Here is a 21225-nt window from a genome sequence, read left to right as displayed (position 1 = left end):
GGATAGCGCCGATCGCAATAAAGTACATAAAACAGTGTAAAAAGTTAGATATTCAGCTGTCCTGATGGATCGGATCCATCAGGGCAGCTGAAAATACTCACCCGGCTTGTCCGCGGTGTCCCCCGGAGATCTGGTCCTCCCGGACCCGCCGCCGGCCCTCTGCGCATGCGCGCCAGACGATGACGTCACGCGCATGCGCAGAAGCCCAGGAGCCCCCGGCAAATTTAAAATCTCCTGGCTCCCGGCTCCTGAAGGTAGCCGGGAACCAGGAGGTGTTACTGGGGACTGCTGTAAGCAGTTCCCGAGCCCGTGATCGCCGCTATCCAATGGATAGCGGCGATCGTGAAAAAGTTTAAAAAGTTACTAAAAAAGTAAAGTTTCACCTCCCCTCATGGATCGGATCCATGAGGGGAGGTGAAAATACTCACCTCGGTCCTCCCCGATGTCCCGGGACCCGAAATCCCTGTCTGCGCATGCGCGCCCGATGTCAGAGGGGCTCGGGCCCCGGGAAATTTAAAATCCCTCTGCTCCTGGCTGCCATGTGCAGCCAGGAGCAGAGAGATTTCACCGGAGACATGATGACTGTTATCCAATGGATAACAGTGACCATTTAGAGTTAAAAAAAAAAGTGTAAAAAGTAAAAAAAAAAAGGGTAAAAAGTAAAAGAAAAGTTTAAAAAAGTTAAAAAAGCTTGCATGTCATCTCCCCCCACAGATAATATCCGTGAGGGAGGATGAAATGACGTACCTAAGGCCCGCAGATTTATCCGCGGAGCTTACCCTAGCTTCTGCGCACGCGCCCATCGCCAAAATGGCAAGCGCATGCGCAAAAGCTGTGATAATTTAAAATCTCCCTGGTCCTGGCTACAAAACTTAGCCGAGAGTCTGGAGATTTCACGGAGAGCCGCGGTGAGCGGTTCCCGATCACGTGTTCGCCGTTATCCAATGGATAATGGCGATCACGTAAAAGTTAAAAAAAGGTGAAGGTCGGTGAGATGAGATGAAACTTTTTACCGGAGGCCTCCGTATTTGCACCCCGACGCGATCTTCCTCAGTGAACTTTCCCGGATTCTGCACATGCAACCGCCGGCAAAACACCCGACACATGCGCAGGAGTCGGGGAGCCCAGGAAACTTAAAATCTCCTCACTCCCAGCGACCAATGGTCGCCGAGAGCCTGGAGCAGTGACCTTGTTGAGCGGTCCCCGATCACGTGATAAAAAGGTAGCGATCTACCTTTGGCCAGTCTCACATGACCAGATAGGAATTACGGATTCCGCATGCGTCTGATCCGCGGTAATACGCAGATCAATCGCATTGGATTACACAATTCCGCTCACATTAGTGGGTCGGAATTGCGTAATCCACTCGCAGAAAAGAGAATGCAGCAGGTTCTATTTTACCGCCGATATCCGCAACATGGAGCCCATTGTGCTCCATGGTCGCAGATATACCCGCAGCCCATACGCAACTACCTTGTATACTGGCTGCGGGTACCCGCATCATCGCTATGCAACGGTGCGGGAAATACAAACAACAACAAAAAAAAAAAACTGCGCATGACCGCCTGTGTGAGTAGGCAGTTATGCGCAGTACATTACGCGGCCGTACGCAGGGTCACAGCTGGGATCCGCTGCCGGCCTCTGCAAGTACATTCCACATACGGCCGCGTGAGCCCGGCGTTATTCAGACTGCTAACTGTAATACGCAATTTACAAGAAGCCCCGGGGACGTTCGCCTTCCTGCAGTTCCAGGAACAGCTTGTTGAGCGTCTTCTGTGTGAGACCGCCGCACCTCCGCAAGCTTACAGAGACTCACAGAGCGCCACTTTTTACACCCCATACCCGCTACTGAGGTCACAAAATACCCCCAAAAAGCATGAGAGGAGGGGGGATACCCGGTTTTATTGCCCCATGTACCCTTCCCAACCAGCCACCGTAATTACCACTGTCTTTGGAAATACTACACAGTTCACATTATTACTTTTATCTAAGATTTGGGCAACACCGAAAAGGGCGCGGAGGGGGGGGGGGGATTTTTTAAAGGTGTCAATTTTTATTCCGTACATGTGGGCAATGGGTCCTGGAATGTACTCAGTTGTGCCCTGCAATCCAACGGGTGTTCCCTCCATTATAGGCCTTGCCATGGGCCCTGTAAGTAGATTAGGGCCACAATGGGTATGTTTTTGAACACGGGACAAATGGGGGTATCCATTTTGGGGTGAATGTCTTCATTCCTATGTACACTGTACAAAAAAAAAACAGTTTTTAAATTGACAAAATTGCCAAAAAAATGAAAATCGTAATTTTTTCCTTCTGCTTTGCTTAGATTTATTCAAATACTGTGGGGTCAAAATACACAATGCACCCCTAGATGAATTCGTTAAGGGGTCTAGTTTTTAAAATGGGGTCATTTGTGGGGGTTCTTTATCGTTTTGGCCGCTCAATGGCTCTATAAGTGAGCAATGGGTCCTGGAATGTACTCAGTTGTACCCTGAAATCCAACGGGTGCTCCTTCCATTATAGGCCTAGCCATGTGTCCTTTAAGTAGATTAGGGCCACAAGGGGTATGGTTTTGCACACGGGACAAACAGGGGTATCCATTTTGGGGTGAAAGTCTTCATTCCTATGTGTGGTGTACAAAAAAAACAGTTTTTAAATTCATACAAATGCCAAAAAAATGAAAATTGTAATTTTTTCCCTACTGCTTTGCTTAGATTTATTCAAAAGTTGTAGTGTAAAAATACACAGTACACCCCTAGATAAAGTCGTTAGGGGGTCTAATTTTCAAAATGGGATCATTTGTGGGGGTTCTCTGTGGTTTTGGCCGCTCAAGGGCTCTACAAGTGGGCAATGGGGCCTAAATCACCTTCATGCTAAATTTCTGTTCTGAAAGCCACCGACTACTCCTTTCATTTTGGGCCCCGTTGTGCATCCAGACATAATATTAGGGCCACAATGCGTATGTCTCTGAACACAGGAGAAACAGGGGTATCAATTTTGGGGTGCAAGGCTTTCATGTGTGTGCTCTACAAAAAAAGCTGTTTTTAAAATGACAGAATTGACAAAAAAAAACAAAAATCACAATTTTTTTCTTTTGCTTTGCTTGAATTCATTCAAAAAACTGCGGGGTCAAAATGGGCAGTACACCCCTAGATAAATTTGTTAAGGGGTCTGGTTTTCAAAATGGGGTCATTTGTGGGGGTTCTCTTTGGTTTTGGACGCTCAAGAGCTCTACAAAAGTGCTATGGGGCCTAAAACGCATTCAAGCAAAATTTATGATCTGAAAGACACCGACTGCTCCTTTCATTTTGGGTCCCGTTGTGCATCCAGACATAAGACAAGGGCCACAATGGGTATGTTTCTGAACACGGGAGAAATGGGGGTATCCATTTTGGGGTGTAAATCCTCATTTTCATGCGCACTATAGGGAAAAAAATTGCCTTTAAAATGACATATTTGCAAAAATATGAAATTTTATTTTTTCTCCTCTAAATTGAATTAATTCCTGAAAAAAACTGGTGGGGTCAAAATACTCATGACACCCCTCAGTGAATATATTAAGGGGTGTAGTTTTTAAAATGCGGTCATTTGTGGGGGTATCTATTATTCTGACACTCATGAGCCTTTGCAAACTTGGCTTGGTGCAGGAAAACAAAGTGTTCCTCAAAATGCTGAAAAGTTATGTTAAATTTTTACGTCGTCTAAATGGTTAAAAAACACACAAAAGTTTTTCAAGTGTGCATTCAGAATAAAGTAAACAGATAGAAATATATATCTTATCAAAAATTTGTACAGTATGTTTGGACATATTTAAGATATTATGGTTGAAAATGTGAAAAAAATGACAATTTTTTCAAACTTTTTCCAATATTGGTACTTTTAATAAATATACACAAATTATATCGGTCTCTTTTTACAACCTAAATGAAGTATAACATGTGGTGAAAAAACAATATCAGAATCACTTGGATATGTAAAACCTTTACGGAGTTATGCTACGTTGAACGACGCATGTCAGATTTCCAAAATTTGGCTCCGTCACTAAGGCGCAAACAGGCTTCGTCACTAAGGGGTTAAGCAACATTTTGGAAAACAGCCTTTTTCAAATGAATGTCCCAATCTCTTTGCACTCCATTAGCTTGAAAACGGCCCAAAGTATTTCTAAGTTTGCCTGCATCTAGAGTCTAAAAGTATTATTATTTTGCACTTGATGTCCCAGTTGTGCTTGCCAATCTTTTTTATTTTTGACTATTCATGACTATTGACTATTCAGCGTGGTGCTGAAGACTAACAACTGCAAAGCTCAAAGTAATTGATATTCTAAATATCGCCATTATTGGAATTCACTCCTTCCTAAACTAGTTGGACAAGTTGCTAAGGAACTGTAGATGCAATCTGATGTTTTATTTACCCCTTCCCACCACTAATCTGTAGATTCATGTCCCAGCCGCAAAGCTCAGTGCAACTGGGATGTGAATTTACAGTTCTTCACTTGGCACAGTGCTGCAAAGAGCAGTCTGAGGAGCAGCCTGCCATCTTCAGTTGCTTATAGAGATGTCTTGCGATAGTCCAATCAATTGGTTCAGCTTATGTGTATGTGATGACTATGAAAGCCTATCATGACAATCACTGTAAAGTTTTTTTAGTGACCTTTTTTTGCCCTGCCCCTGTCTTTCAGCTTTCATTCATTCTCTTGTCAATGCTCTTTCAGCTGAGGAGAAAGGTGACCGATAGTGGGAAGGCAACCGTATAAAAAAATACACATATATACACACAGATAATACATGGTCTTGAACGGTTAATTAGTCTACCTTGAAATCTATGATGGATAGTAGAAAGGGTAGGTGGATGCTTAGGGATAATCTGGAGAAGGTGGAACAATTTATGGTAGAAATTCCCTGTTAGTGCTTTGATGACAGAAAAAAGTGTCCATCATCTTTATGACATTAGCCCACCATAACCAATAAGCACTTAGAGGAAAGAGAATGATTAGAGAGCATTGGAAAAAACTATATGTGTGTATCTTTATATATAGAAGGATGTGAGTGATGGTGAAGAGCTGCAGGACCAGGTAGATGGTACTACAGATAAGTTGAAAGATAGCCAACCTGCAGTGTGAACTGAGTTCCCATAATAAGGATTATGAAGAGAATGTGCATTTTAGCCTGTCATATGTTATGCTATAGAGAACTACATTGTACAATACTTGAAGGCTTTGTACTTGATTCAAACGGCTGCTATATGTATCCAGCCTGCAGAAACCCATCCTAGGGCAGGAGAATGCATGGTAGACCAAAAAGCACAGTGTAGTTCTAATAATAATAATAATAATCTTTATTTATATAGCAGGAAGATATTCCACAGCACTTACAAAACAGGGGAGAACAGAAACAAACCCACAGTTACATGTAGTAATTAGAGATGAGCGAACGTACTCGGATAAGCACTACTCGTCTGAGTAATGTGCCTTATCCGAGTACCGCTGTACTCGTGCTGAAAGATTCGGGACGCGCTGCGGAGCGGGGAGCTGCAGGGGAGAGCGGGGAGGAACGGAGGGGAGATCTTTCTCTCCTTCTCTCCCGCCCGCTCTGCCCCGCTCCCCGCTGCGACTCACCTGTCAGCAGTGGAGCGCCCCGAATCTTTCAGCACGAGTACAGCGGTACTCGGATAAGGCACATTACTCGGACGAGTAGTGCTTATCCGAGTACGTTCGCTCATCTCTAGTAGTAATCAATTGATGGAAACAGAAGGCGTAAGGGGCATACTCCAATGAGCTTACATACTACAAATAATGGACTGATAGAGAAGGTAAAGGGGCTGGAGATGTGCACGGTATGGCGAGTGTGGGATGCTATACACATAGACAATGGTCAAATTGAGCCGTTTATTGGCTGAATCAGTATGACTGCAGGGGGTGGTTGATGATGGCTAGCAGAGGATGCAATCAGTAGGACAGGAAGAATGTTATCAGGGAGAGTAAAGAGGGGTTTGGTTTAGGACATTGTGAGGAAGTCGTTAAACAGCTCCATAGACATCAGTTTCCTGGAGACCTTGAATAAAATGTTTTTGAAGTATAGTGAAAAAAACATATCACATTCTAAATGTTCTGTCCTTAACTGACCGTTGAAACTGTAGATAAATTGACAGTAACCCATGGCATTATTGATTTCTATCTGTTAATATTTAATCTGCTTAATAGCAATTTTACTCTCAAACAGTCCAAATCTCCATTTACTTGACCTCTAACCCTGAAACTTTAGTTTCAAATTATTTGCTAAGTTTAGTGTAACTTTAGTAAAGGTGGAGCCTAAACCTTTTCTTATAAAGCTACTGATGATGTCAATCGAAGAGACAAAATCAACAGTAGACCGAAAACACTTGGTGAGTAAAATCTGAGATGCAAAGCATTTATATTACTGTATATATTCTTTAAAATGATGTTATCAAAATCTATGTATGTAAGAAGGGTCCATGCTTAATAAAATGAACATGAGGTATCCAGCTGGTGGGATACCCCATGATCAGCTGGTATCCGTGGGGAGACTTGGAATTATTTGATTCATGCAGGCTGGTTTAATCCTTCAACTATACATCTAGTGTTTAGAATTTAGAAATGAACATTTTACTCTTTTAATTTAAATATATCAACTATATTGGACTGATTCAGTTGCATATTTTTGTAGTGGAACTGGGGCTTTGTTTTTCTGCGGCACAGATCAAATCCCCTATATAGGTATAGATTTAGGGGTGGTTTCACATACCTACAACCTGATTTGGCAGTTTTCCATGCAATTTTTTTTAACCAAGGCCAGAAGTAAATAAATAAATGTAGTAAATATAAAGTAACTATTTGTACTTCTCCCTCCTGCTTGAACCAACTCTGCCTTTTGCTATAAAACCTGTACAAAAAACTTCCACAAAAACTAGCTTTTCCCCAAAAAATCCTCTGCGTGAAACCACCTCACTTTCAGACAGAGGAGCAAAAATCACCTAACAGATTTAAATTACGTTAAAAGGGTTCAGTAGGAAACAGTAGCCCATAGGTAGAAATCTGAAAAACAAATTAGGTAGAAATTCCTAATACTCATCTTGACCTAATCCTACCTTCCCACGTTAATCCTTGGTCTGGTGGAGAGTAGAGATGAGCGAACACCAAAATGCTTGGGTACTCGTTGCTCGAGTCTAACTTTTCGTAATACTCGAGAGCTCATTTCGAGCAATGAACCCCATTGAAGTCAGACTCCAGCATTTTTGTATTGGACCGATGCCCAGCATAGCTGATGACTTGACAAACACCAGAAAACATCAGAAAGTCATGGAAACACCACAGAACCGAATAGGTAGGGGCAGCTATTAAGCCAAAATGGGGGCAAGTGTCTGGTGTCACCTGCCTAACAATTTTTACTTCAGACAAACCCTCATTAGCAAGGCACACTTTAGCTAAGCACCACACTACCTGCAACTAAGGACAATCACTGCCTGCGGGTGACACCGCTGCCTCTTCTCCTGGGTTACATGCTGGCATTGCTGTCCAACCCCCCCCCCCCCCCCCCCCACAAGATCCTGCGTCCACAGCGCACCCAAAACTTTCCCTGCGCAGCGTTCAGCTGCCCTCATGCCACATGCTCGCTTCATAGCTACACCACCCTCATGTCTATTTATGAGCACGTACTGGATGAGGAGGAACCAGAGGCACACACTGCAGAGGGTTGGCAGGGCCAGGAAGCGACGCTCTTTGAAAGTGTGGGTGATAGCCCATGATGCTGTTGAGAATTGATAATAGATTGACTTACGATCATTCCAATCCCGTGCCACCGGCATCACAAAATTGTCAGGAGCCGCAAACGTGGGCATAAAGGGGACTCAGGTGCCAGCACTTCTACATATCTCCACAATGCAGCAATACTCTGTGTGGGAAGCACGTGAGCGGGCCCAGGGTCAGGCTCGGTCCCAGCCTCCATCTTGTGTGACCCAAGGTGCCATGAGTTACATAGCAATGGGAAATCCATGTGTCCCCACACAATTCATTCTGTGTAGGTGTTAGGTAGCTCAACAAGGCAATGGAAAGTCTTTGAGTTCCTTGAGCTTGCCTATGCTGTCGGTGCACAAAGAAGGTAATACACAAGAGGAAATCAGAGCGCCCAAACATGGCCGAATTTCACCCCGCCAAGGACCTCGGCCCACATTTCTACCCTAGTCAGTCAGTGTATTTGTGCCAGACAGGTAAACCAACGCAATGGGATGTCTTTGTGCACTCACAGCATAGGCGAGCCCAAGGAACTCAAGCATGGTATTACACATGAGGAAATCAGAGTGCCCAAACATGGCAGAGTTTCACTCTGCTAAGGGCCTCGGCCTACTTTTCTGCCCTAGTCAGTCAGTGTATTTGTGTTAAACAGGTAAAACATCGCTATGGGAAGTCTTTGTGCACTCACAGCATAGGCGAGCCAAAGGAACCCAAGGAAAGGTCGTCCGTGCTTTCACTAAAAAACATCCACACCTTTGAACATCTAGCTCTCTGCACGGTGGCTTACCGCGAGGGGGTGCTTTGGGAAACAGTTCGGGGATTTTTTGCTTTGCGCCTGCCTCTACCCCTGGCCACCGCACTGCCTTTTCCAACCTGTCCTGCTGCTGCACTTGCCTCCCCCTCTGAAGCCCTGTACTCAGTAGGCTTAGCAAACCAGGTGGGGTCAGTCACCTCATCGTCCAACTGCTCTTTCTCCGAATCCTCTGTGCGCTCCTCCCTCAGACTTACTGCCCTTACTACTACCTCACAGATAGCCAACTGTGTCTCATCATCATCGTCTCCCTCACCCATTTGAGACAGTTGCTGGAAGTCCCCAGCCTCATCACGCGGACTCCGGGAACTTTCCAAAGGTTCGCCTTTGGTCACGACAAGCTCCTCAGGTGAGAGAGGAACCAGTTTTTCCCACTAATGGCAGGGACCCGAGAACAGTTCCTGGGAGTCTGCCTGCTGATTAGAATATGTCATTTTCATGGAGTGAGGAGGCTGGGAGGAAGGAGGAGCAGCAGCCAGAGGATTCAGAGTTGCAGTCCCTAGGCCGGGAGTAGTGGACTGCATAGAAGACTGGGTGGTCGATACATTGCTGGACGCATTTTCTGCCATCCACGACAGGACCTGCTCACACTGCTCTGTTTGTAATAAAGGTCTACCACGCAGACCCATCAACTGTGATATGAAGCTGGGGTCCCCAGAAACTTGCCTCTCTCCTAATCCTGCAGCAGCCGGCTGTGATTCACCATGACCAGGAACTCGGCATGTGCTCACATTCTCACTTGGACGTCCTCGTCTGCGTCCACGTCCTCGACCCTTACCCCTACTCCTCATCATGGTGAATTAAGAATAGAGCAGGGCCAAAATAAATTACCCCACTGTATAACACTGACAACTGTGGCTTAATTCACCGCACACAGAGACTTGTAGATAGCGGAGGCTCTATGCTGTGACTTGAAAAAAATAACCCGCTGTCTTGCGCTGATACCAAGGGGTAATTTACTAGGGTTGAGCGAGTATACTCGCTAAAGCACTACTCGCTCGAGTAATGTGCTTTAGCCGAGTATCTCCCTGCTCGTCCCTGAAGATTCGGGGGTCGGCGCAGGGCGGGGAGCTGCGGGGGAGAGCGGGGAGGAACGGAGGGGAGATCTCTCTCTCCCGCCCGCTCCCCGCCGCGACTCACCTGTCAGCTGTGGCGGCTCCCGAATCTTCAGGGACGAGCAAGGAGATACTCGGCTAAAGCACATTACTCGAGCGAGTAGTGCCTTAGCGAGTATACTTGCTCATCCCTATAATTTACCACTCGCAGAGACTTGTAGATAATAGAGGCTGTGTGGAGTGGGAGAAGACTCTAAAGCCAGAGGATAGTGCTGGTAACTGCGGCTATCTCAACGCCACCAAGGAAAGGATATTGCGAGAAGAGCTGCACAGCGGCAAAGCTGAAATACTTTGCAGTGGCCCAGGTAATATTACAGTACTGTTTAGCGGTGAGACCGCTGTCTAATGCACTGCAGACACAGAACGTTATAAATGAATTCGTTTGCAGCAGGCTATGAAATATTTGAGTGCAGTTTCACGATGAAAGCTGGTTGTACAGCACTGCAGCCGGAGAAAACTATTACTGAAGAGGCTGGGAACAGGCCTAGATGTGTAATACAAAATTGGATGCACTACAACTCCCAGCCAGCCACAAGTATAATGCAAACAGTCAGATGTAGCCCAACGAAGGAGCTTTGGGGCTTTTGAAGACAGGATCCCACTCTAACATTTTCCTGAAAAAACTATTACTGAAAGGCTGGGAACAGGCCTAGATGCGTAATACAAAAATGGATGCACTACAACTCCCAGCCAGCCACAAGTATAATGCACACGGTCAGATGTAGCCCAAGAAGTAGCTTTGGGGTTTTTGAAGACAGGATCCTACTCTAACACTTTCCCTATATCAGCAGCAGCTCTTTCCCTAAACTCTGTATAATACACTGCAGACTGAGAACGCTATAGCTGAAATGCCCCGCAGAGCCTGAGATGAAAGAAAAAAAATGTCGCACTACTGCTCCCAGCCAGCCACAACAGTAATGCACACGATGTGGAGTAGCCCTAAGAAGGACCATTGGGGTTCTGGAAGACAGGACATAGTCTAACACTATCCCTTAATGAGCAGCAGCACTTTCCCTAACCTCTGCCAGCGTGTATCTGAGGCGAGCTGCGGGCGGGACCTCTTTAAGTACTCGGCGGTCACTTGATCTCACCAGCCACTCACTGCTGGGGGGGGGGGGGGGGATAGGGCTGGCACATCACAGCAGGAAGTGGTAATGCCTTCCCCGCATGTCTATTGGCTAGAAAATGGCGCTAAACATGCAGGGAAGGAAATGGAATTGACTTGAGTACTGCGTGGTGTTCTTCTCGAGTAACGAGCTTGAGTACCCTAATGCTCGAACGAGCATCAAGCTCGGACGAGTGTGCTCGCTCATCTCTAGTGGAGAGTAAAGATGGAACTATAGTAAAAGATATATTGCTGGTCAATCCTAAAAATTCTATAAGGGATCTTATGTGAAATAATTGCCCACCAGTATCAATGTTGTTGAATGCTCTTATCAGATGTATGTGCAATTGTGCATTTATTTAATGATGGTATCAAACTAATATATGTATGATTGTACAGACATTTTTATGATGTCACAGTTTGTGTAATTTATTTCTATTTTGTACAACTCTGAAGATTATAGACCCCAATCTCCCACCATAAATACTATAGACAGTGGAAAGATTGCGTTACATCTGTATCTTGGTGTTTGGAGGAGAGGCAAAGACTCCTCAATAACATAAAAGAACAGTAGTAATAAAAGTAGTACTTAATAGCAGCTTATGGTACAGATTTTGCATTGTTCTCTTCAAGCCTCTGTTACAATTTCTCCACCAGTTTAAGAAGTAGATCAGTTCAAGCAATATTTAGGATTATTAATTAGAAAATATACTTAATTTATTGCATTTATTGTAACTTTAACATGTCCTCTATGAAAGGTGAGAAATTTCAATATATCATGTTTTTAACTTTGCAGACAAGGGTATGGAGCATAAGAATATGTGGTTCTGCGGCAATACGATCTGTTTTGCAATACTAGCTGTGCTTGCTGTATGTGTCATGGCAGAAGATGACACAATTGTAGAAACAAAACAAGGGAAAGTGAGTGGGATAAAACAGTCTGTGATATCTCATACTGTCATAGCCTATCTAGGCATCCCATATGCAGAGGCAACAACAGGGGAAAAAAGGTTCCAAAAACCAGAACCACGAGCAGCATGGCATGACATTTATAAAGCCACTGCATATGGTAACTCTTGCTATCAGAGTAAAGGAGAGGAGTACAGTGACTTTCCTGGGATAGATAAATGGATTGTCAAAAATGAAATGAGTGAGGACTGTCTTAATCTGAATGTATGGGTTCCACAATCAATGTCTAAACCAGCACATGTTATGGTGTTTATCCATGGAGGAGCGTTTATTTCTGGCAGCTCATCTTTAGACGTACATGATGGAAGTGTGCTGGCAGCTTCTGAGGAAGTCATTGTAGTGACTATGAACTACAGAATTGGAGCACTAGGTTTCTTAGCTTTTCCGGGAAATACAAAGGCTCCAGGAAATGCTGGTTTGTTTGATCAAAGGCTGGCTCTGCAGTGGGTTCATGAAAATATTGCAGCTTTTGGTGGAAACCCAGAGAGTATAACAATTTTTGGAATCAGTGCTGGAGGTGCAAGTGTAGGATATCATGTGATAAGTCCTGGAAGCCAATCTTATTTCAAAAGAGCCATTATTCAAAGTGGAACACCAACAGCAGACTGGGCTATTATTTCCCATGAACGTTCAAGAAACCTGTCCTTACAATTAGCCAAGAATCTCAAATGTCCTACGGAGAATGATGAAGCCACGATAGCCTGCTTACAAAAAGTAAATGCTGAAGAATTAGTTGAAAAACAAATTTTAAGTGTGTCTGAACATGCTTTGATCCATTATGTTCCAATTATGGATAATGATTTTCTAACTGATATCCCCCAAAACCTAGTAAAAACCCCAATCATTAATACTGATATTTTAATTGGAGTAACAAAAGATGATGGTAACCCATTTCCAATGTTAGGTGCACCAGGATTTAGTGTAAAAAATCTAAGTCTAATCTCCACAGACGAACTTAAAGAAGGTTTGAGATATTTCTTCAAATCAGCAGATGATGTCTCTGTAGAATTGATGATGTTAGTGTATAGAGACTGGGATGATGAAAAAAATACAGAGAAAAATCGTAAAGCCTTGGAGCAGATACTCAAAGACAACTATTTTACATGTCCTTCAAAGTATTTTGCAAAGTTTGCAGCAAATGCTAAAAATAACCTATATGTCTATGAATATGATCATCGTCCATCCTGCGAAGAACTTCCAGAGTGGATGGGTGTGACACATGGTGCAGAATTGAGAATCTTATTTGGAAAGCCCCTTGTTTTAACTCAAACTTACTCAAATCAAGAGCAAGATTTTAGCAGAAGACTTATGAAACTCTGGATCAACTTTGCAAGAGAAGGGTAAGGCCTTTATTATGAATGGTATTGCGGGATTATTCTATATAGTTTGTGCATAACACCAGAGATTAATTTATGGTTGATAAAGATGGAGCTGTAATGTTGACCATATTGGTTCTCAAGGTCAACCAGTTGTCTATTAACCCCTTAATGACCAAGCCTGTTTGCGCCTTAATGACCAGGCCAAATTTTGAAAATCTGACACGTGTCACTTTAACATGAAAAAACACCAGAAAGGTTTTGCATATCCAAGCGATTCTGACATTGTTTTTTCACCACATGTTGTACCTCATTTAGGCGGAAAAAAAAGACCGATAGAATTTATGTTTATTTATTAAAAGCGCCAAAATTGGGAAAATTTTGAAAAAAATCGTCACATTTTTTCACATTTCCAACTGCAATATCTCAAATATGTGCAAACATAATATAGAAATTTTTGCTAAGATATATATTTCCATCCGTTTACTTTATTTTGGGCGCACATTGGAAAAACTTTCGTTTTTTTTTAACCATTTAGGAGACGTACAAATTTAACATTACTTTTCAGCATTTTGAGGAACACTTTGTTTTCCTACACCAAGCCAAGATTGGCTCATAGGAGTCAAAATGATAGATACCCCCACAAATGACCCCATTTTAAAAACTACACCCCTTAACGTATTCACTGAGGGGTATCATGAGTATTTTAACCCCACAGTTTTTTTTTAGGAGTCAATGCAATTTAGAGTAGAAACTAAAATTTCATATTTTTGCAAATATGTCATTTTAAAGACAGGACTTTTTTCTATAGTACACATGAAAATGAAGATTTGCACCCCAAAATGGATACGTGTTTGTCCCGTGCTCAGAAACATACCCATTGTGGCCCTAGTATTATGTCTGGATGCACAATGGGGCCCAAAATGAAAGGAGCAACCGGTGGCTTTCAGAACAGAAATTTTGCTTGAAGGAGATTTAGTCCCCATTGCCCACTTGTAGAGCCATTGAGTGACCAAAACGATGGAGAACCCCCACAAGTGACCCCGTTTTGAAAAGTAGACCCCTTAACGAATTTATCTAGGGGTATGATGACTTTTTTGACTTCACAGTTTTTGAATGAATCTAAGCCAAGCAGAAGGAAAAAATTATGATTTTCATTTTTTTGGCAATTGTGTCAATTTAAAAACAGTTTATTGTAAAGTGTACATAGGAATGAAGACGTTCACCCCAAAATGGATACCCCCGTTTGTCCCGTGTTCATACTCATTGTGGCCCTAAACTACTTGCAGGACACATGGCTAGGCCCAAAATGGAGGGAATGCCCGCTGGATTTCAGGGTACAACTGAATAAATTCAAGGCCCCATCGCCCACTTATACGGAAAAAAAATTGACTTCCTAAAAATAACCCCCCCCACCCCCGCCATCCCCATTTTTTGACATTTCCTAAATATTAGATAAAGGTAATAATATAAACTGCGTTTTATGTCCGAAGACAGGGGAAATTACGGAGGCTGGTTGGGTTGGGCACATGGGGCAAGAAAACCGGGTATCCCCTCTCCTCTCATGCTTTTTGGGGGTATTTTGTGACCTCAGTAGCGGGTATGGGGTGTAAAAAGTGGCGCTCTGAGCTTGCTGAGGTGCGGCGGTCTCAGACAGAAGACACTCAACAAGCTGCTCCTGGAACTGCAGGAAGGTGAGCGTTCCTGGGGCTTCTAGTAAAATACGTATCACAGTTAGCGGTCTGAATAACGCCAGGCTCACACGGACGTAGGTGGAATCCGCTTGCGGAGGCCCGCAGCGGATCCCAGCTGTGAGCCGGCCGTGACCCTGCGTATGGACGCGTAATGTACTGCGCATAACTGCCTACTCACACAGGCGGTCATTCGCAGTACACCTTTTTTTTGTTTGAATTTCCCGCACCGTCGCTTAGCGATGACGCGGGTACCCGCAGCCCGTATACAACGTAGTTGCGTATGGGCAGCGGGTATATCCGCGACCATGGAGCACAATGGGCTGTATGTTGCGGATATCCGCGGTAAAATAGAACCTGCTGCGTTCTCTTTTCTGCGAGTGGATTACGCAATTCCAACCCACTAATGTGAGCGGAATTGTGTAATCCAATGCGATTGATCTGCGTAATACCGCGGATCAGACGCATGCGGAATCCGTAATTCCTATCCGGTCATGTGAGAGCAACCTATGTTAGATCGCTACTTTTTTATTACGTGACCAGGGACAGCTCAACGAGGCCACCGGTCACTGCTCCACTCGCCGAGAGCAAGGAGATTTTAAGTTTCCTGGGCTCCCCGACTCCTGCGCATGTGTCCGGTGTTTTGCCGGTGGTCGCATGTGCAGAATTTGGGTAAGTTCACGGATGAGGATCGCGTCGGGGTCCAAATACGGAGGCCTTCGGTAAAAAGTTTCATCTCTTCTCACTGATCGCATCAGTGATGGGAGATGAAACTAACTTTTTTTTTTTTACTTTTACGTGATCGCCATTATCCAGTGGATAATGGCGAACACGTGATCAGGAACCACTCACCGCGGCCCCCTGTGACATCTCCAGGCTCTTGGCTACGTTTTGTAGCCAGGAGCAGGGAGATTTTAAGTTATCCTGGCAATCCACAGCTTTTGCGCATGTGTCTGCCGCTTTGGCGATGGCCGCGTGCGCAGAAGCTGTGGTAAGGTCCGGGGGCCTTAGGTACGTAATTTCATCCTCCCTTATGGATATGATCCATGAGGGGAGATGAAATGTAAGCTTTTTAAACATTTTTTTTACTTTTTTACACTTTTTCTTAATTACTTTTTTACACTTTTTTACTTTAAATGATCACTGCTATCCATTGGATAACAGTGATCATCTTTGCAGTGACATCCCTCTGCTCTGGGCTACACATGGCAGCCTGGAGCAGAGGGATTTTAAATTTCCAGGGTCCTGAGCCTCTCTGTGCATGCGTCCGATGTCAATCCTACCTTCAGGAGCCGGGAACCAGGAGATTTTAAACTCCCTGGGGCTCCCATTCTTCTGCGCATGCGCGTGACGTAATTCGTCTGGCGCGCATGCGCAGAAGAGCCGCGCCGGGTCCCGGAGGACCTATTCTCCGCAGCAGACATCGGGGAAGCCCGGTAAGTACTTTCAGCTGCCCTGATGGATCCGATCCATCAAGGCACCTGAATCTTTAACTTTTTAAACTTTTTTTTACACTTTATTGCGATCGGCGCTTGGATAGCGCCGATCGCAATGCCGGGGGGGGGGGGGGGGGAGTCCCCGCAGCCCAGGATGACAGCTCCATGCTGTCGGCTACCTGCGGGCACCAACAACATGGAGCTGTCACGTCCAGAGCCCACGCGGCTTTATTCTCTGCAGGACACATGTTTTTACGTCCACAGAGAATAAAGCCCACTTGAGCAGGACGTAAAAAAACTATGGGCTGGTCGTTAAGAGGTTAAACAACATGTAAGAAATGGTTAGCTTGATGAAGAAAAACAAACTGTCTTTCAAGGTGTCAGTTCTTACAAGTCTTATGTCTACACTGTTCCCGCAAAAATGAGACCTACCCTGAAAATAAGCCCTACCCTGAATTTTCAGGATTTTCGGGAAGGCTTGAACTATAAGCCCTACCTCAAAAATAAACCCCAGCTTCATTACATAAAAAAACAATACATTACTTAGCAGGCTCTGTCCATGTCCCTCCCGCTGCTCTCCGGAGCTCCAGCATGCTTCCCTCAGTCCTTGGCAGCCCACAGAAGATTGCTTACTGGTTACGGCATTCATAAATCCAGCCTCCAGGAAGCGATAGCTCTGATTGGTTCTCGAGCACTGTTCAGCCAATCAAAGCAACGCTCGATGAACCAATGCAATGTCTGTTGGAGATTGGTTTATCCAGCGCTGCATTGATTGCCTGAGCAGTGTTCGAAAACCAATGACAGCCATGGTGTTGTGGAGCGGGATTTATGAATTGGCCGATCAATGCTGCGGCTCAGGGACATGTACTGAGCCTGCTAAGTATAATAAGATATTCCCCGAAAATTAGACATAGTGCCTTTTTTGAGGCAAAATTTAACATATGACAGGGCTTTATTTTCGGGGAAACATGGTATGTGTGTGACTGAAACTCCAGGTGTGGACAGTCGTAGCTTCCTTCATCAATAACAGCTGTTTGTTGGGAATGTTAGCTGACAGACAGCAATCTCCACTCTGGTAAAATGATGGAGATCCTAAACAGGAACTATAAGAAACTGCCTAAAGACTTATGAGGTATTTCTAAGCATAGTGATCTATTTTATGTTTTTCATACAACTAGAAATCCAAGTGATGATAAATTTAATTGGCCCAAGTATACAGATGAAGAACAAAGCTATGCAATTCTGAAAGTGGACCACATTGATGTTAAGCAAAAATGGAACAGTCAAAAATGTCAGTTCTGGAACTACTTGTACCCTAAACTAGGGAAAAAATGGTGAGTGAGCAATAATTGCTTTTTTTCTTATACTAATTCACTACTACATATAAAATCCTACATAAGGCTGGGTTCACACAGGGCTTATTTACCGCGGATTTATTACAGTTTTTCCGTTGCGGATTTGCCACAACCTAGGCGCATCTGCAGCAAATCCGCACCTCATGTCTTAATTGTGATGCGGTTTTTTACGCGTATTTTCCAGCGTTTTTACTGCAGGCAAATCCGCAGGAAAAGTGCTGCGGTAAAAACCGCTGCGGAATTAACATGATTGTCACGTTTTTACGTGCGTATTTTCTTGCAGATTTCTTGTTGCAGATTTTGACTTTGCCAAAAAAAACCTGTTTCCTGTGATGTCATTGTCCCTGCCCACTTACAGGGAAGGAAGAGGAAACACCCCGTGGCCATTTTCTGCTGCTCTTCCACCATGGAAAGTGAACGCAGACTACGTCTCCGTAAAGCCTATAGGAGAAAATTACTATTACTTGTAGTACTCATGCAGACTGAGAAATCCAAAAAGGTGAGCTATCCGACATCTGATTATGTGTGTTTCATTGGCTTAACTTGAAATAGCAGTTCCAAATGTTTTTGTCACAGTGTGCACTTATGTGCGATTGTGGGCTAATCTCTTATTGCCAATTTCTTCTTGCAGACAGAACGTGCATCCCGCCGCCGCTATTGGGTCCATCCCCTGCTTAGCGAAAGGGGGACAAAGGGGCACTTTGCAAGTCTTTTCCAGGATTTGAAAAAGTAAGCCTAGTATGGCACGAAAGTAAGTTTGCCACTGCAAAAACAGTACTGTTATTAAATCTCTCTCTCCCTCTCCCTCTCTCCCCCTCTCTCGCCCCCAGCCATCCGGAGAATTTCGTTCAGTTTTGCCATCTGCCAATGGAGGCCTTCGAGCGTCTGCTGGAGCTGGCGCCGAGAGCTGACATATCAAGACACCCAGATGCGCAAAGCGATCACTGCAGAAGAAAGGCTGCTCATCACCCTTTGGAATGTAACCTTTTTTTAAATCAATTTTGTGCTGTTGCAAACTGGTGGAAATTCCGTGTTGGAAGTTTTCACAGGAATTCCGACGTTGTACGCTGACATAGCATGTCAGCCTGATGGCCTGCGCGGATCGGTGTTTGAGAATTCTCGCAGCGGGACAGAATCTGAGCCCCTGCAGAGTGTTCCACTGACTCACCGTCGTTGGCATTTCTGACTCGTTCATGTGTGTCCTGGTGAGTCCGTGGAATACTCTTCCGATGCACGACTCCGCTCCCGCTGTGAGAATTGGTTGTCGTTGGGTAAGAAACGGTTCAGTGCAGGGCTCTTTGAGCCGCTTACAGAGTTGGGACCTCCTGCTGCTTGTAAGCCAATAGCGTTTTTGCGCTGGAAAACCACGGATGTCTGCATAGGACTACGTGCTTTTGTCTGCAATGCTATGCAAGCACCAATGTGTGGAAAGTCAGCGGGGAATCCTGTCGTGGAATTTGCACACATGCAAAGTTGCTTGTTATCTGCATGTATGTGGGTCCCGACATTACCATTTCCCTCCGCTGCTACGATGTTGGGACAGACCGCACACTTCCGTGCAGGAGTGCATCTGTACCCAATCATCTGACACATCGGGTGCATATGCACTCCTGCACTGATTCTCATCAGGGTCACCCGAGGAGAAGGCAGAACAGGTAACCCTTCCTGCCTTCTCCTTTACACATTACGAAGCGCCCAAATCGCGCAATGTAATGCATGGAGGTTGCGGCTTGCAATCAGGTGGCCGCCGGTGTTACCTTTTCCCACGTGGTCTCATGAACGTGTAGCCGGGATCCTGCACCGTGGGGGTAGCTGTTTATCGTTTCGGTGTCTTTAGCATTCTCTCTTCTCCCTCATGGCGCGTAGATCATGTTGCCGTTGGTTGCCAACTGACCCCAGCGGTCACACGATCGCAGAGTCGGGAGGCAGAAGGGAGAATGCTAAAGACAACAAACAGGTAAGCAGCTAGCCCCACCGTTGCGGTGAGCACCTGCACCCTCCAGAACTTTGTCAGTTCAGGAGGATGCAGTTAAAATGTTTTTTTCTCATTCTCTCTCCCCATCTACAATTATTTTGTAGATGGGGAGAATGGATTAGGAAAAATGGAGAGATTGTAAAGTGTTAATCCAACTTCCCAAATGCTTCCTCGGGATGGAATGCAGATAGTATTTGTGTGCCACTAATTCAGCCACATTTTTCCATCGTTATAAACTGCTTGTAGTGTGCACCAATTAAATACTGTGGTTATTTAACTGATGTAATACTTTAGTTCTTGAAAGTGTACTAATTTTTTTTCCTTTTTTTCTTTTTCTTTTCAGCTTTCTGGCCACAGGAGAGAGCTACGCATCCCTGCATCTCCAATTTCGGGTTGGTAAATCAACCATCACTGAAATTATGAGGTGCACATGCAGCGCCATCTGGCAGAAGTTGCAGCCCATTGTGATACCTTCACCATCCGAGGAGACTTGGCACCGTGTCGCAGCAGGCTTTCAAACTGTTGCCAAATTTCCTAACTGCCTAGGTGTGGTTGATGGCAAGCATGTCCATGTGCTTCAGCCAACGCACTCAGGCTCCAAGTTTTGCAACTACAAAAAATATTTTTCGGTTGTCCTGATGGCAGTGCTGATGCACATTGCAAATTTGTTTGCATCGACGTTGGCGCCTATGGTAGTACTGGAGATTCTCGGGTCCTGTGAACATCACAGATTGGGATGCAAGTTCTCCGAGATTGTGTTACTCTCCCAGCCCGACAACCTTTGCCGGGAACCACACATCCAGTCCCCTTTGTGATGGTATCGGATGAGGCTTTCCCTCTAATGCCAAACCTGCTGCGCCCATACCCACGAAGAGGACTGAATGCCCGGAAAAGGAATTTTAATTATAGTCTGAGCCGGGCACGTCGAGTGGTTGAGTGTGCCTTCGGGATTATGGTTAGTCAGTGGAGGGTTCTAGGGACTACCCTGATGGTAGACTCTACCACAGTTGATGACCTTGTCAAGGCATGTTGTGTTCTTCACAACTATCTCCGGGAATATCACCCCAAGATAGATGTTGAAGAACTTGAACCTACCTTTGACACGGCCATCAACTGGGGTGATGGTCGCCCGGCTGCTACTGCTTTGCAGGTACGGGAACACTTCACTGACTATTTCCTTAGTCCCGAAGGCACCGTGCCATGGCAGTACTCCTGTGTCGATGGTGTGCAGCCCTAACTGCAACTTGATCCCCCGGCGACCAACTCCAGAAGAACGCAGACGACCAGATTTCCAAATAAAAATTTTTTTTTTGTGCACGATGTACTATGCAGATTTTACTGCAAATTGTATTATAGTTTTTTTCATGCTATTGTATTTTCTAAACCAAAAAAAAAAATTTTTGAAATATTCTACTACGTTTATCACACATATTCACCTGTTAATTTGCAATTAAACTGTTGTTTAAAAAAAACAATCCGGACTTGTATTTATCTCCACACTGTTTATTGGTTAATTTTGTAATTCGAGGTACGCGCATAAATATTCAAGTATGCGAACAAGAAAGTTTGGAACACAAATGAAAATAATTTGGGTACACAGACAAACCCATCAAATAACACCACTCCCTCTACATTTTCCCTGCCAAAAACTTTTCATTTATGTGTTTATGTACATGATCTTAGCCCTTTTTGCCACATCTCAGTT

The 21225-nt window shown here is 44.6% G+C and overlaps 1 protein-coding gene across 1 annotated transcript in view; it reads left to right on the top strand.

The window, feature by feature from the left end:
• Positions 1-6362: 6362 nt before the first annotated feature.
• LOC136631579 (cholinesterase-like) overlaps positions 6363-21225 on the top strand; it is a 36266-nt gene continuing 21403 nt past the window's right edge. The window contains exons 1-3 of the mRNA XM_066605859.1: positions 6363-6381; positions 11575-13087; positions 17369-17524. Of these exons, the coding sequence (XP_066461956.1) occupies positions 11583-13087; positions 17369-17524 (1661 nt within the window). The 5' untranslated portion in view covers positions 6363-6381; positions 11575-11582. The remainder of the gene's footprint in view (positions 6382-11574; positions 13088-17368; positions 17525-21225) is intronic.

Source organism: Eleutherodactylus coqui, chromosome 6 (assembly GCF_035609145.1).
Source record: "Eleutherodactylus coqui strain aEleCoq1 chromosome 6, aEleCoq1.hap1, whole genome shotgun sequence".
NCBI classification, from domain to species: Eukaryota; Metazoa; Chordata; class Amphibia; order Anura; family Eleutherodactylidae; genus Eleutherodactylus; species Eleutherodactylus coqui.
The sequence above is the reverse complement of the archived record's forward strand: the minus strand, read 5'-3'. Positions and strand labels throughout refer to the sequence as shown.